At 39.1% G+C, this 17,276-nt stretch overlaps 1 protein-coding gene across 1 annotated transcript in view; it reads right to left on the reverse strand.

Moving 5' to 3' along the window:
- LOC140231416 (intraflagellar transport protein 140 homolog) overlaps positions 1 to 17,276 on the reverse strand; it is a 45,938-nt gene continuing 28,662 nt past the window's right edge. The window contains exons 21-31 of the mRNA XM_072311540.1: positions 16,810 to 16,905; positions 14,267 to 14,399; positions 13,343 to 13,414; positions 12,693 to 12,764; positions 11,711 to 11,839; positions 9,228 to 9,410; positions 8,449 to 8,649; positions 7,152 to 7,364; positions 6,602 to 6,768; positions 4,174 to 4,315; positions 1 to 3,564 (exon numbers count right to left, since the gene is read on the reverse strand). Coding sequence (XP_072167641.1) covers positions 3,319 to 3,564; positions 4,174 to 4,315; positions 6,602 to 6,768; positions 7,152 to 7,364; positions 8,449 to 8,649; positions 9,228 to 9,410; positions 11,711 to 11,839; positions 12,693 to 12,764; positions 13,343 to 13,414; positions 14,267 to 14,399; positions 16,810 to 16,905 — 1,654 coding nt within the window. The 3' untranslated portion in view covers positions 1 to 3,318. The remainder of the gene's footprint in view (positions 3,565 to 4,173; positions 4,316 to 6,601; positions 6,769 to 7,151; positions 7,365 to 8,448; positions 8,650 to 9,227; positions 9,411 to 11,710; positions 11,840 to 12,692; positions 12,765 to 13,342; positions 13,415 to 14,266; positions 14,400 to 16,809; positions 16,906 to 17,276) is intronic.

Below are 17,276 nucleotides of genomic sequence, written 5' to 3' on the forward strand. Positions count from 1 at the left end.
TAATCTTTGCTATCACAGCAATACTAGGTCTTTATTTTAGTAGTATGTACAGACACTCCATCGATCATTATTTACAGCATGTACACATAATGCAAACGATGCATATTTTACATGTAATCACTATCGCACAGTTTACAGACAAGTACTACAGCAAGCTGAATTTGTATTACAATACACTTGGGTTGTAACAAACTCAGTTATAACGAAATTTTGTTACATGTACAGCAAAGTAAAAATTCAGGTGCCAATAGTATTAAATTATCTTTATATACAGCTGTACTTCATTTGTTTGGCTTTAATGAAATTTCAATATAAAGAAAGAAAACTGCCAGTCCCAAGATTTCAGTATGTGACGGTGCATGACAAAACCAACAAAAAGTAACACCCCTCCATTTTTCATGGGGACTCAAATATGGTGAAATGGGTTAACCGAGTCAATCTTGACTTTTTCATACTTTCTGAAAGAGCTATCCTTCTTCTATGTTATGCTTTAGTTTGGGACCATAACATGAATGGGAAAGTGTGTTCTCAGCAGTCTTTCTACAACCCGTTTTGGTATGTCTTAGAGGCTCCTTTTCATTTCTTATAATCGTTTGCACACTCTTCACTTTCAAGTCAAATAACTTTTGAAAGGATAGTGCTACTGCTTTGAAAGTTGGCATTAATCATGGACAGAATGTGTTAAAAGAGCATGATAAATTTCAGCTTAATCTGATAATATATGTATCTTCACTGTTGTTGCTCCAGTGGTCTACATCCTGTGTTTTGTTCCTTTCATCACACAGCTAGCATGGTTTGGTAAAGATTTAGTGTTTGAAAAGACCCTGTACTTCAGAGCCTCTTTTCTCAGTTCACTCTTTTCTAGAGAGTATGTGCTTTCTTTCCAGTATTTAGATAGGTTAGGGGAGTCCATTTGAATTGAGTTATACATCATTTTAATCCTGAGAGTCTGCTCTTTCAGAATCTGTCCTTGACTAAAAATGAATGTCTGGCGACTTTTTGTTGGTTTTGTGATGCAGAGTCACATATAATAGCAGTCACCTGTATGTCAAATACAATGAACTAATTCTGGACCTACCACATTATTAATAAACACACACAAAAGAAACATAATTATGTGTACATTGTAGTCGTCAAGGTGTTATACCAGTTTTTACAGGTTATAACAAGATCAGGAATACAGGAAAGATTACAAAATTTCTCATTGTTTAATCTCATTGTTTTGAAATCCGAAATCCTGTATACAGTACTAAAAAAAAAGAAGAAGAAAGGTCACTACAGAGGAACCTTGTTGTGAAAAGGTCTGATGTAACAAATAACAAGGTGATTCTGCAGATCCCAACACTGTAAATAGCTGTGTTTTTGCACCCGATATAGTGAGAAACATGCTATAACATGGCAATTGTAATGGTTCTTAGGGTACTGTTATAAAGAGGTTCCCCATATTACAAAGTAATTTCACTGCTTAAAAAGAGAACATTGTATTCTTCCCTATGGTTAAAAAAAAAAGAAAAAAAAAAGAAATGATTGGGAATACATGCATCTTGAATACTGTCAATCAAGTGAAATGTTTATGTTCTTTTCAAAAAATGAAATAAAGTTTGAATTGAAATGAATTGAATTGAAATGAATTGAATTGAACTGAACTGAACTGAATTGAATTGAACTGAATTGAATTGAATCAGCAATTGCACACAATACAGTATGTCTACTCTAATATGTGGATGAATATCAAGTTGAATACATGTATGTACAAAGTTTTGATGAATACGTTACAAATAGAGTTACCCTTGAAATTGCACGGCAACTCAAACATTACATTTGCAAATGTATCAATATTGTTTTGGGTATCATGGTCTCTTTTTATCTCAAGTCTGTGACTGCGTTTCATCAGGCAAATAGTCTCTACATTTTTGCAAGTTTAGTACCATAGTACACTTTCTGGACTTTAACTCCTTTATAAAGTACTGATAAACAAATGACAGTACTGGTGTTTGATGCTGCCTTCACATCAAGGTAGTCAGAATTTCCAGATGATGCAGTTTCATAATATATCTGTTGATCTCAAATAATTCCAGAAGTTAGTACACAAGTAATAAATATGATACACAATCTCTAAAAATATCTTTCATATCACTATACAGTGACACATTTTTCTGCACTGTCATTACACTGCTTCAACTGGACACAGAATAAGAAATAATTATTCCAAGGGAATACTCAAAAATACACACACACACACACAAAATTAGCCTTTGAATTAAAAATCTCACTAGAAAAGCTCAACATGGACGGTTGTACCTGAAGGCATTAAGCCAAAACACAAGCTTTCCTCCAACTGTGGTCTTTAGCAAACTGTGCATAAAAAAACTGAATGTTAACTTCAGGGAAACCCCTTTATAATGAGCCCAGTTACTGTAAAATGCACACCACTTTAGCAAGGTGAATTTTGCGGTCCTGATTTTCCATTACCATATTTCAACAGCTGGTCTCTTTTTAGTACACGTACATTCACAATGGGGTATCAGTTGTAACAAAGTGGAATCGGTACTCCCTGCATCCTAGTGAGACAGCAATGAGGTTTCTCGGTATCATCTTGTTTTTTAGTTAATTGGTTTGTTATCTACAGCATGGGGTCATAGGTTTCTACTGCATCTTTAATAATCACATTCATACATCACTCACTCATGTTTTGATTTGTTGAAACAACAGCAAACCAATATTAAAAGGAGGACTCGAACTTAAATAGTGAGGTGGGGAACAAAAATAAATTGAAGATAAAAACCAAGGGAGCAGGATATTATTAAAGGGGGGGGGGGGGGGAGCAATGTGTCCATATTGTCTCACAGCACAGGATACAGTGTAGTTCCATAAAGCGAACATGGTTACAGCGAAATATAACAAGTAGAAATTCAGGTCCCAAAATTATCATCTATATCTTTGTATACTGTATACGCAATTATTTTCGCGAATGACAAGGTCATAGACATTTTCGCGAGAGGTTGTTTTTCTGAATAAACGCAGACGCCTACGTTAATGCACTACAATTAAAGAGCGCATTGAGACATTTTCGCGTGTTTTGTTAAATTTGCAATCCAACTGTGATTCGCGAAATTCACGAAAGTTAAACCCTCGCAAAAATAATAGCTTATACAGTACGTTAATGTTTACCTGAACGACATTTCGATATAACAAAAGAAAACTGCTGGTTTCGAGGACTTTGTTATATCAGAGTCACTTGCATTATCCCCAGAAGATGCAGAATTGCCTGGGCATTGCTATCGCCTGGGCATTGCCATCGCCTGGGCATTTGGACAGCTAGCAGTAGGCCTCATCCTCATTGTAATCCTCCTGAACTTCTTCCTCCACCTCCTCCCCATCTTCCTCCTCCTCCGCCCCCCGGCCGCCTCCCAGCGTGATCCCGCCCTGCTTGTCCGCCCCCATGCCGCGCCCCAGCGGAATTTCCAGGGCCCGGTGCACGGCCTCGATGGTCTTCATGTTGATGTAGTAGGCCATGTTCACTGTTGGGATGCGAGTTCGCATCTCCTCCATGAAGGAGTAGGCCTGAAACAGAAAAAAAAAAAGGTCCAAAAGGGTAAAAGGAGTTTGGGATGGTCAAATCGGTTAAATGGACAAAGGATTCAAAAAAGATAAAATGTAGAAGGTGTGGGTGGTATCAAGGTTTGGGAAGAGGATGCGATTTGGGATGTGAAAAGGAATTGGAATGAATAAGAGCTTGGCATATTTTAAAAGTTTTTGAAGGGAAGAGGGCAACACATGGCTAAACGGATTTGGAATAATAAAGCGATTGGAACGGTACAAAAATCTGGGATACTAAAATGCTTGTGATGTTGAATAGATGTTGGACGATGAAAGAATTTGACTTGATTTGCGGGTTTGAGATGGGAAAGGAATTTGGTGTGAGGAAAACGGTTGGTATTGTGAAAGGGTATAAGGTAATTAAGGGGTGTATGATTGTGAAAGGGTTGAGGTGCAAGTGTTTCAAGTACACAGTGTGCCTGCTCTTGTAGAAGCACTTATTTAGAGTGTGAATACTGAGCATCATTGTAGGTCTTCAAGGTAACAGCTCTCATCTACAAATCATTCTGGGCCTCCTGACAGGTTGTGGGCTTCAAAAAATGGAAGTACAGTGACCTTGCTGGGGAATCTCACCTTCTTGAAGTTCTCCTGCCTGGCATAGTGCTCCACCATCATGCCGTAGACGTCCCCGATCCGGACCGCCGAGTCGAGTTCCTCCTCTTCCAGGAGAACCTGACACTGCCTCATGGCCTCCTCTGGTTCCTCGTCATAAACCCTGGAGAATGGTATACAAATAGTGAATGGTCATGAGTGCAATGGTACAAGATTTTGCACGAGGTGAAAGATAGAGGCGCTCTATTCAACGAGGCGAAGCCCAGTTGAATAGTGCGCCTCATCTTTCTCCGAGTGCAAAATCTGGTTCCATTGCACGAATAAAGACCATACACTATTTGTTTTATACAACACCTCGAACGTCAACAGATTTGGTACTCACAGATTATTGAATTTAACACAGAAATGGCGACCATTTTCCGTGAAAGACGAATGAGTAGCCTCACAGTCACAGTGTATGTACATGTGTACGTACGTATGCGAAACGAAGTTTTTTCCAAAAATGAGCGACAAAAGTACGCGTTTGTAAGCACAATTATAATTGTCGAGTGCGCGCGGCAAATGTTTGTTTATTGTGACATCAGAGCACGTGCAATAGAACATTTTGGTCAAACCAAAATTGCACGGCTGAGACAGCCAGAACGTGCAATAGAACGTTTCCCTAAATGTCACCAATCGGATAGCTACATTCTAAATAGGTGTTGTATAATATCAAGTGATGCACGGAACCAAGTGTCATACATCGGCTCATACATACTGTAGAAGTGGATATTTTCGCATGAGTAATTTTTCACGCTCGGCCAAGTAAGACGAGTTTCGCGTGTTTTTAATTCTGCGGAATCAAGACATCAACTACTGGAACATATGGCAAGCAAAGATATCTTCATGCTTTTATTCAGGCGCGGCGATACAGTGCAATTAACTCACCAAAAGCATATGACCTCGAAGCCTCATTTTCATAAAGCAAACAGTTTGTGTACACAAAACCGCTGAGTAATTTCTCACGCTTGGCCAAGTAAGACGAGTTTCGCGTGTTTTCAATTCTGCGGAATCAAGACATCAACTACTGGAACATATGGCAAGCAAAGATATCTTCATGCTTTTATTCAGGTGCGGCGATACGGTGCAATTAACTCACCAAAAGCATATGACCTTGAAGCCTCATTTGGATAAAGCAAACAGTTTGTGTACACAAAACCGCTGAGTAATTTCTCACGCTCGGCCAAGTAAGACGAGTTTTGCATGTTTTTAATTCTGCGGAATCAAGACATCAACTACTGGAACATATGGCAAGCAAAGATATCTTCATGCTTTTATTCAGGTGCGGCGATACGGTGAAATTAACCCGCCAAAAGCATATGACCTCGAAGCCTCATTGTGTACACAAAACAGCTGGGGAAGTGTTGCAGGACAATCCCAATATCTCGCCTCAGAAGCCATCAAATGATAACATTTATACAGGAAACTGAAGGAGAAACTATTCTCTAACTGGCAATGTTAGTCACTTTGGGTTTTATTGACCGGTGGACCGAAACCGAACCCTGTCGCTGTGCACCGAACCTGACACCACTGACTGGCTAAGCGTGCACTGACCAGTAGAGAATGCATGCGCAGGAGGATGATCTAGTTGTGCATGTCCAGTATTTTTTCTAAAATTTGGTTGTCTTTTTGAGCACTCTGATTTTAACGTCACTACTAATTGCGCAAACACGAAACTTCGCAGGTAGTGAGTCTGGGGTATACAGACTAGCAATATGTTAATCAATTGCATATTCATGCTGTAGCAGAGTTGTGTCGGGAAATAACCGTAACCCTTTCCCACAATCGACTTGAACAGAAAAATACAAATATCTTGAAAGATACATCAGCCTTTTCGCCCGAAATTCATATGAAGGATGACATATCCATACTAGATATGTATGTGACGTTTCAAGGGATTTGGTGGTAAAATAAGGGAGATACGAGGAGGTGAACTTTCGAGATTTTTTGTCCTTCGCTCCGCACAGCGCTTCGATGACCGTTACGAATTCAAAAGCCAACGCCCCTTTTCGTGGAGTTAATTGCACTGTATCGCTGGGCCTGTATTTTCATGCTAATTTCTGGTTGCGCAAAATGTGCAAAAATTTCAACACTGCGAAAATTTCCACTTTTACAGTACCATTTACTGAGCTTTAATAGGAGATGAATGCACTTTGCTAATAAAATTTGTAAAGATCTCACTCAAGGAAAAACAACCTGCAGTTACACTTACACTCCTCATTTGAAATGAAGGTTGCCATCTGAAATTTAGCAAATTAAATAATCAACGGTGACTTCTGCTTACAAATCTCAACTCATCTGCCGTTTGACTTGCCCAATAAATACATGCATGCCTGGGGATCTGTTACAATTCAATCTGAAGTCAGCCAAAATTCTCCTACATTATTTGATAGCTTTGCCTCCCGCTCACCTCCTAGCTTGCACAAACTTCTTGACAAGTCCGATCCTGTGCTTGAGGGCGCCAAGCTTTTCTTCCAGCTGCGACTGGTTCTTGACCTTGGCCTTACTGAGACACTTGTAGGCTTCGGTCAGCGCCCCCAGGGCTTTGTCATAGTTCTGGTACTCATCAATCTCAACCTGCCCAAGATGATAATGCATAAAGAAAAATGCTGAAATAAGTGAAGTGCTATTGCCCAATGCAAGGAGAAATTCAAGTTCACATATCTGTTTGCTAGAGACTGATTAAAAAATTATTATAAAACTAGACAATTTTCATGCCTGTTACTTTCATTTTCTTCCCCCAGCATATTTCAGAACATGTCTGTTACAAAAAGGAGCATTTTTCTTGATGGTATATGACAACCCATTTGGAACTAAAATTTGACGTAGCCTGGGACTACTGCTACAAGCTTATATTCGAAAGGCATAAACACATGCATAAGATGTCACGCTGAATGCCTACAATCATAATACATTAAGATCTGCTTGAAAAAAACAAAGTTCAGAGATATCGATCTCACCTGTGCACAGGCATCGTAAAACCCAGCCAGGGAGTCCAGGGCCCGCCCCTTGGTGTAGAAGCCGATGATGTTCTTCATGATCTCAGGATCTTTCCGCCAGTCGAGAGACTGAAGATAGTTTGCCGCCATCACGTAGATCTCCTTTTGGCGAGACACGCCGGCAAAAAAAATGATCTTCTCCGTGTCTCCGGACTTCAGCAGAGCTCGCATGGCCTGAATTTCAAACACACGTCAGATGATTAGTCATTTCATATAAAATGTTGAACTCACTGGCATTAGGCAAAGTTGCATGGTGAAGAATGACTCAAAGTAACGGTAGTTTCCAAAATCTTCCTAACCTCACAAGAAGCAATGACAAAACCTCCAAAATATTTTTCTCTTTCTTTTTCTCAGCAGTATTGACCGATTCTGTGACGCGCTATGTGTATTTTTGGCATGGGCAGCGCCATTACGCGGTGTCTCAGTCGACCCCCCTTCCCACTCCCCACCCCTCTCCCTACATTAGCACGCGCGCAGAATGAAAAACTGATGCATGGTTGCTTTAGCCAATGGGCTTCTCGTACTGAGTGCGCCAATGCTTGCTTAGTGCGCAAACCTTTGTTACAAGTGCGCGATAAACATGTTGCCCGGAGGGTGGGGGAGAGCAGGGGGGGTTGGCTGAGACACCGCAATTTGAGCTCATGGCTGCGCCCAGTGCCATAAAATGTCTGCTGCCCTCAACGAACCCGAATCGGTCAATACATGACCCTAAAAGCAATTCTCATCTCTTACAGAATGTATTTCTTCACTTCTTTCAGTTTGTGTCCTTTAAACAAAGACATAATGCCGCAAGCACAAAAACTACCAAGATTACAAACTATGCTCACAAGGCGTCACAAGTCAGTGCTTTCTAGGAATGAACACAGAAGTATCAGACAAATACTTTGTGGTCTTATCATTCCCTGAATTGTATTCTCAGCAAACATGAAAGGCATGAAGCAAAGTCAATTCAAAGATTGCATCATTCTATTCTTTTTCCTTTTATCTCTACATCTCTCTGTGATTCTCTTTCTTGTTCTACTGTAAAAGTGGAAAGTTTTGCAATGTTTGAATTTTTGCACATTTCGCGCAACCAGAAATTAGTACAAAAATAAAAGCACGCGAATGTTTTTTATGTTCTAGTAGTAGATGTCCTGATTCCATGGAACTAAAAACATGTGAAACTACTTCTAACACTGCCGGGCGCAAAAAAAAATAAATACAAAGTAACGCGAAATATCCACTTTTACAGTATACCACCAATTTCTTAGTGCTTTACCTTAGCCTTGTTTCCAGCCTGTGTGTATTTCTTGGTGGCCAGGTGGTAAGATCCCTGCAGGAAGCAGAGGTCAGCGACCTTCTCCAGCAGCTTGAGTCGTGTGTCCGCCTGACCCTCATCCTTGGACAGGGTCATTTTCTCTGCAAGCTTCTCCGTGATAGTCACACTGTGTTCCTGACACAGTTCCAGAGCTTCAAAGTACTGCACAGAAAGGGATGGTACAGTTTTGGTCGAGATGGAGATTTATTTATTAACTTTTTTTTTTGCAATGTAATCAGAAACCACTTATATGAAATACTAAAGAGTATACAAGTCTAAGAGGCATTCAAGATTCATTTGATGAAAATTGGTTTTGAAATGAATGATATCCAAAAATAAATAAACAAAATGGTCCCTAATAAAAGAGGGACCAATCCTTATGCACAAGGTTACTTCAGCACTTAAATTTACTTTAACATTTTTCCATAGTTATGACTGGTGAGACTAAGAGTAGAAATAGTACTGGTTGACTTGTGCAATGCTCTGTCATTTGGTTCTGAATTCCCTTTTCATAAATTTCGAGATCAATCAAAACACAGCAAGCACCGCATCTCCTTAGAATGTGACTGATCTTATGACAAAATCTTAATTGTCCCCTTAAACAGGTTGACACCTTTAAAAAAAAAAAAAAAGTAAGAGGGAGGGTGGACCCCATGCACATAATTATCACATGGGTGCATGTTTGTGGAATGCATGAATGAATGCAATGATGATTTATTTTGCGACCTTTGAACTCTCACCTTGCCCGCCACCACCAGAAGGTCAACGGCCTTGTCGTACTGGCCATGCTCGATGAAGAACTGGGCGCAGCGGTTGAGCAGGATCGGGTCCGTCCTCTCGTCGAGGTCCTCCGAGATGAGCTGCAGGGCACCAAACTGCTGGCTCTCAAAGGCTAGCTCCAGCGCCTTTGAGAAATGGCCACCCTGGTTATGTGTGAAGAAGTGAAGAAGAATCCAGTGTGAATGTGATGTGCATGTGTGACATCTAAATCTTAGAAAATGCCAAACTAAAGACATCATCTCGCAGTATCGATTTTTATCGTCTGATGCCAAAAAGGGTTTGGCATATTAACCAAATATCGTTGCCTGAGAACAAAAAGGGTGCCAATAGGTTCTAAGATTTGAGAGTAAATGAAAAAAAGGGAAACAATCAATTTTCATGACATAAAAAGTTTATCTACCGGTAATCAAAAGTGAGTAGATCTGTAGGCATTGTTCTAAATATCAGGTAAAAGAGCATCCTTGTGGTTTTGATTCTTAGCATTTTACTGAACATGAAAAAGATTTAAAATTGACACCATGATGTACAGGAGATCAAGCTCTACAATGCACTAAAATTCAATACCCCCTAAAACTGTGATAATGGCCTATTGGTTCTTAGCTGGCAATATCTTCTTTTTTATTAAAGGTAGGGAATCCCATTTGCATGCCTTAAATGAAGAGTTGTATAAATACAGTGGTATGTTGAAGAGAGTATCATTTTAGAGACTCCCATAAAGTATTGAAAGTGGAAGGTAACATTTAGTACATTTTTATTGATCGTTAGATTTTGAATTGAATTTTTTTCGGGGCTCACCGTAAATTCCAGTACATTACTAGGCTACCTTTGCAGACCCATGCACTGCATGTGTGTCCATCATGTATATTTTGTGAAGAAAATTCATCCAAACTTACAAACATTTCTATATACATTCTTGCCACACACTCTATATGTTATTACATCAGCTCTTATACTTTTAGATTTGTGTTTATAGATAAAAGATACAGAAGACTGCAACAACAAGGCTTAAGTGTGGCTGACACACAGAACTACTGAGTAGTTGAGTTTTGTGCATTATTCAAATTGTAGAGAAATGTTGACTTCCAAATTTCTCAGCAGTGGCCTAAACAAGTCGTATTTAATGTTTTGCTGCATTTTGGGAGGTCTGTAAAAGGTATCCCCGACCTTTAAGTTGGTTTTGAATTAAATTTAAATTTTGGTAACCAATAATGTATAGCTGTCATACCAGATTAAATGATAATAGCCACATTCACACAGTCAAATCAGCAGGGTAACGCTCATGATCAGGCACTCACACAGACAGAAATATCTGGTTAATTGCCAATCACAATAATTTGCCAACGAATCTGCGCAAGTATGAAATCTGCAAAATCAGCATCACGATGCTGATTGTGATAATTATGGGGATTTCTGTGGCCACACAGGCAAAAATCTTGAGATTTCAATCAAGATGCAAATCTCAAGATTGTTTCCTGCTAATTCGCCTATGTGTTAATCACACTAATACCAACCAGTTTTGTTCATGAATGGCCCATCACCAATCAAAAAGGCTACCGAAAGTCATTTGATCAGTAATATTGAATTTATACAACACCTAAAAAGAATGTAGCTATTCAATTGGTCGATTGCCCATCACGTGACATTCCATTAAAAGTATCATCCCACGCTGTGGCCGTCAGCTGTACAATTTTGTTTGAGCAAAGATGGATAGCGCATGGCTGACGTCACCCATTTCCACTGACTCCCGTGTTAAACTCAAAATTGATTCGAAGTTTTTGTTTTTAATTGCATGGCACTGATGTCAGAATAAACGAACTTTTGTCGCACGCACTCAACAATTAGGTTTCCCTACAAGGGCGCTTAAAAGCACACACTTTTTGTCACTCATTTTTTGTACACAACTTCAATCAATCGGTTTCGTGTACGTTATTGTACGTACGTACACACGGATGACTGTAGATGTGCAGTTTGTACTCATTCGTCTTTCACGGAAAATGGTTGCCATTTCTGCGCTAAATTCAAGAATCTGTGTGGACAAAATCTGTTGACTTCTGAGGTGTTGTATGAAACAGTGTATGGTCTTTACTCGGTGAAAGATGCACTATTCAACTCAGCTTCGCCTCGTTGAATAGAGCGCCTCTATCTTTCGCCTCTTGCAAAATCTTGTACCATTGCACTCATGACAATTCACTATTTTTGTAACATCTGAAGATGTCTGCATGTATATTGCAGATGTCATTTCAGACGATCAAACATGGAAATGAGCATCCAGGGCCCTGTTTTATCAGAAGATAAAATCGGTTTTAATTTCCTTACCACAAAGTCTGCCATAGATTTACAGTTGAAATCAACTTAATAATCAATTTTAACTCTTCATAAAACAGGGCCCAGGTATGGATCCACATCCCCCCAAACTGTGAAGACAGCGATGGGTTCCTCTCACCTTGTGAAACAGCATGACAGCCTTGTCATGGGTGTTAGGGTTACCCTCGTAGTATCGGGCAGCCTCTATCATGTCCTCCTTGGTGCTCATCAGTGCCAGGTTCATCAGCTGGTCCTCCATTTCATGCTCCTGTCACATAGTAAAAAAGGGATTTCATTTATTGGTAAAAAGGGTTTTTCCACGAAATGTTTTTCCCCATCATTACTGTTTTAACAGCACTGACAGTATTACTATCACGAATACTGCAAATAAATCTACCCTCTAGTGATTGCTTGAAACAGCTTCATGTGAAAGGTATTTTCACCTCTTTCAGAATATTGGCATGTTTAACCCAAATTCATATACTCGGCTGAATTTCGAGTTTCTGTTTAAACTATGGGCCTCAGTACCTCCAATAGCACTATTCACTTTGGGGCTGTGCCCCTCAGTTACAAGTAATAGCACTATTCTGAAGTCACCACTGCCCACAGTTTTAACTAGAAAGTCTAAAGGAAAAGTGTATGTGAACTGTATTATTGTAATTATTGGTACTATTATTATTGTTGAAATATTATTGGTATTATAGTGGTAATTATTATTATCATCACAACCAATATCATCATCATCGTCATTATCGTCATCATTATCATTATCGTCATCATCATTATCATGATCATCATTATCATTATTATTAGCAGCAACATCATTATAAGTGAGAAATGTCACATAACCGGTTCATAAGAAGTACATTGTATGGTCCTACAAACTTTTATCTCACTAAGGAATCTTATCCAAGGTGAAATGCAGAACCAAAAGCTGGACATTCAACAGTCTGTCCCGGGGGCCTTCAATAGGATGCTGAGAGTGGATAGGGCATGAAATGATTATGGATTACACAGGGATTAGGAAGAATGCCGAGAAAAGGTTAACCATACCAGGTTTTACTAAAATTCAAGCTTTAATCTTTCTGTTTGTATCACCGCAGTGATCTAAAACCCCTCACCTTACATAACCTGATGGCCTGGCTGTATGCCTGTGCTCTGGTGAAGAAGTGAATAGCCTCCTTAATGTTATCCTGGAATACATGAGAAAGAAAATGAAATATTGTAGTGATCTTATCAGTCATCATTTCATGTATTTCCATTCAGAAATGACAATTAAAAAGGAGGTAGACAAACAAATTTATAGAATTCTAGACATCAGAAAAACATGACAACTGACAAATACAGGATACAGCATAAATTACAAGTCGTAGGCAATTGACAGGTTGTTACTTTTGAGGAATGAATATAGGTGATGGAAAACAGACTTCACAAAATGGCATCTGGGCTTGTGGGTCATATACCACGAATGTAATTTTATAAGTTTTAGAGCATCACAGATTAACTTCAATACTTTGAAAGTGTGCAAATGTCATGATATTGAACTTTATTAACTTGTGACATATTTTTTTTATGTGGATTCAAAATACTTTTGGAAAAGGACACTATTTTCACTGTACTCATGGTTTCTACTAAATTACACTTGTGTTGTAAGTTTGACTTCTTTATTTTTACTTTAATATTCTACTTCCTTTCTTCTTTGGAGTAGACCAAACAGGGACTCATACATTGTATAATCATCATGAAATATGTTTGCCCATTTCTCGTTTACCTGATTCTCATGTTGCCTTGCCAGGTGGTAGCATGCTGCCCTATCACCCGTCTCGTTGGCGATGTCTGCCGCCTGCAAGCACACAGATTTAGGAGTAGGTGGGACTACATCAAAACTATGAACTATGTAATTTTCAACACATTTATACATCAGTTTTCTCTTGTGCAAAAGGAACACTTCGTTTGAAGCAGGTTGCAGCTGGGTACATCATACAGGAATTAGCACAGCGAGTGATGAACAAACTAACATACCAAACAAGCAACATAACTCAAACTATTAAATGTCTCTGCTTATTCAAACTTATAATGTATGGAAGAAAAATGACCTGATATCAACTACTGCTGAAAGGTTCCACTCTTTTTTGGAGTATGGACATATAATGTTAACTCACAGAGGTCTAATATCAAGTATTCAGACTGGGCTGTATGGAGTTAAACAAGCAATAACAAAATAAATTGTTCCTGATGAGTAATCACTATAAGACAAATGACCGAGGAATAAGGGTGCCATCATTAACCCGTTCCATACTGAATTCTGAAATCCCCATAGACTTACTACACAGACCACCAGGTTCCCATACGGGACGGATTAATTTCTTTTCTCTATCAAGAATAATAAAAGAAAGGATGACAGATTAGAACATTTTATTTGATGACGCCTATCCAATGAAAGATGAAAACTTCATAAAAAGGAAGGGCACATCATTTTGTGTGCATTTGTTTAAAATAGATAATAGTACAGTGTATGGGGAACATTCATTTGTTATAACACGCAATGGAAGTCCACCTTTCATTATCATTAGCATAATTATCTAGAAAATGCATTCAAGAACTTTGTCAAGTACACATTACAGTTCTGGACTGAAGTTTGTGTTGAAGTTAATAGGCGGGTGGTTTGAGGCTCTTCCTCAGCGGACGGCCATACCTTGTCAAGATTCCCACAGTAGCAGTACACCCGGACCAATGAGAGGTAGTCCTGGGCCGCCTCGTAGAACTGAAGAGCTGTCTCCATCTCGCCCGTACTCTCCATGTACTGGGCCCACCACTTCCTCAGTGACCTGGTAACAGGAAAAACAAGAACTTATTGTCACAAAATGCAGCAGTAAGTAAGTAGCTACTTAATCACTGCTACTGCGCAGTTTGGTATTTGTAGACAATTTAACCAATATGATACCATGCTTACAAAAAGAAACAAAACTAGAAATGTCGCTATGGCGACTGATGCCTCCGCCATAATGCATGATTCTCCCAATAGGTGTATGGTACAATGTCTTCACAATGTGTTATGACAGTTTCACAAAACTGACAAAATATTGAAATGACAGGTTTGTCAGAAATATCTTGAATGTTCACTTTCCTTGAACTAGGTTTGCTATAATTGTCTAAGAGTGCAGGTACCTGTATTCGGGGAATTGAGAACTTTTACTTGTCATGACTTCTGATCTACCCTTTTATAAGTTTATGCATTGAGTAATTTTCAAGGTATGAAGAAAGAGTGTAATTACAGTATAAAATATATACATATTTGCATTTAAACCTGACCTTTGACCCTTAACCTTTGACCTTCTGGCTGGAAATTTCTCAGAGAATCTCCATTAGGGAATACATGTATATATCAAGTTTTAGTTTTAAAAATAATAATGTAAGCATTGCATATACTAGTATATGAGGGAAATAGTAAAATTTTGAGGAGTTGACCTTGACCTTTGACCCCCTGACTAGTGACCCATTCCCTAGAAAATCCCTGCCAGTCAGTACATGTGTATGTACCAAGTTCCATGAAGATACATTGAACCATTTGCAAGAAAAGTGAAATTGTAACATACATGTATTCACCTAACCTTTGACCTTTTGACCTTTGACCTTATGACATGAAACTCTCTCTGGAGAATCTTTATGCAGTAGTACATGTCTACAATAAGTTTCAAGATAATACCTTCGGGCATTGCATGGATATGGGGGAAATAGCAACGTTTTTAGCATTTGACCTTGACCTTATGACCTTTGACCTCTTGCCAATGTCACTAAAATCTACTCAACTAATTGCCCCATCATACATCATCCTTGGACCAAGTTTGGTGAAAGCTGCTTCATCCAGTTTAGAGTTATCACGTAAACAGATAAATTTTAGGATTTGACCTTGATCTTTGACCTTTGACCTCCATCCAATTTCACTCAAAACCTAATCAAGTAATTGTCCCATCATACATCATCCTCAGACAAATTTTGGTGAAATTTGCTGAATCCAGTCTTGAGTTATCGCGTAAACAGATACAATTTAATGATTTGACCTTGACCTTTGACCTTTGACCTTTGGCCGATTTCACCCAAAATCTAATCAATTAATTGCCCCATCATACTTTATACTTGGACCAAGTTTGGTAAAATTCCAGTCAATATTACTCAAGTTATCGCGTAAACGAATGCGGACGGACGTACGTACGGACGTACGTACGGACGTACGGACGGACGGACAACCCGAAAACATAATGCCTCCGGCACCACTTCGTGGCGGAGGCATAAAAATCTTATTATGTTACGTTGAGTAAGAAGAATTCATGCAAATGGCAAGAAAAATATTTAGCTGTGATTCAAACCAATATTCAATAACAATGGCTGCAGAATTTCCATCGTCACAATGTCTGGCTATTGACATTTACAACCTAACACTTTGTTGAAATGTAATCTACTATTAAAGCAGGGAAGGTGAGTTTTAAACCACTAATCTGACCCCCATCTTCTCGAGAAAAAAAGAAAAGAAAAAGAAAATACCTTGTATTAAAGAGGAGTGTCTTAACTGCACACAAAATATGTTAACCCGTTGAGGACGAGTCCCGAGTATACTCGGGCAAGTGTCTATGGGAAATGCGTGTTGTAGCAAAATCAAACCGTCCTCAACGGGTTAAGGACTTGCAAGGACTTACAACAGTCAGGACAAAATATTGACCCCTGACATTGCATAGACTCTCCAAGCAATTTTCAGGGAATGTATATCAGTATATCGCATTATCACTAATAACAATGGGCAGTCAACCTCTTACCCACTTGAACCCCTTTAAAAGCTTAATTCACCTCCTGACCAATAAAAGTAGGAGCAAGCCAACACTCCTTATTGAAATTTATGGTGTAGCAAAAACATCTACCAACAACCCACTACATCATGCACGATTGAACCTTTACAGAGCAGATCAGAAGTGTCTACAAAATGTCAATGTCATGTTATGGCTGCAAAGATTAACACATGAATATCAGACTGGTTCTAGAATACTATTGTGCAATTACCTGTGTGTTATATGCATCTCTATAAGCCACAATGATTTTAAAATCAACAGGGCTTTTATATCCGTATGTCGGAAAACAAGAAAATTATCAATACTTAGGAAGATGCAGGCAGAATCAGGCAAACTGGGCAGCTTTCATCTGTGTATTATTTCTGTGAAGATGTATTTGATTTGTGATCGGACAAACCTGTCCTTAGTCTTCATGATGTAGGCCTCCAGGGCCTGCGGCTCGTCAAAGAGCATCCTGGGAACTTCAAAGCGATGCGTGTCTGACTTCTCGTAGCTGCAATGGAGAAAGAACGCCATGGTTTGCCCATCACTCACCATTCTCATGTAATAAAATTGGCACCATTAACTTTGGTGCATACTGATTTCAGCACGGGATGATCACAAGGGTTGAGAGGGTTTGGAATGCTCACAAATATTGCTCAGCATAAAAATGAAAAGTCATGCTGCAACATCAGATTTTACTGATCAAAGTGTTTGTTATATGTGCAAACTTATAATCTCAGACCTTGAGGTTTACTAGACTGAGTAGAAGACACTACGGCCAGAAAAGAGTAAAGATCAGAGAAAAGATGTCATAAAATGTCATAGTTATTGTCATGGTGGGTAACAGTTTAATCTACAATAAATCATAAGCAAGTCTGATGT

The sequence above is a fragment of the Diadema setosum genome, chromosome 8, assembly GCF_964275005.1.
Source record: "Diadema setosum chromosome 8, eeDiaSeto1, whole genome shotgun sequence".
Lineage (NCBI taxonomy): Eukaryota > Metazoa > Echinodermata > Echinoidea > Diadematoida > Diadematidae > Diadema > Diadema setosum.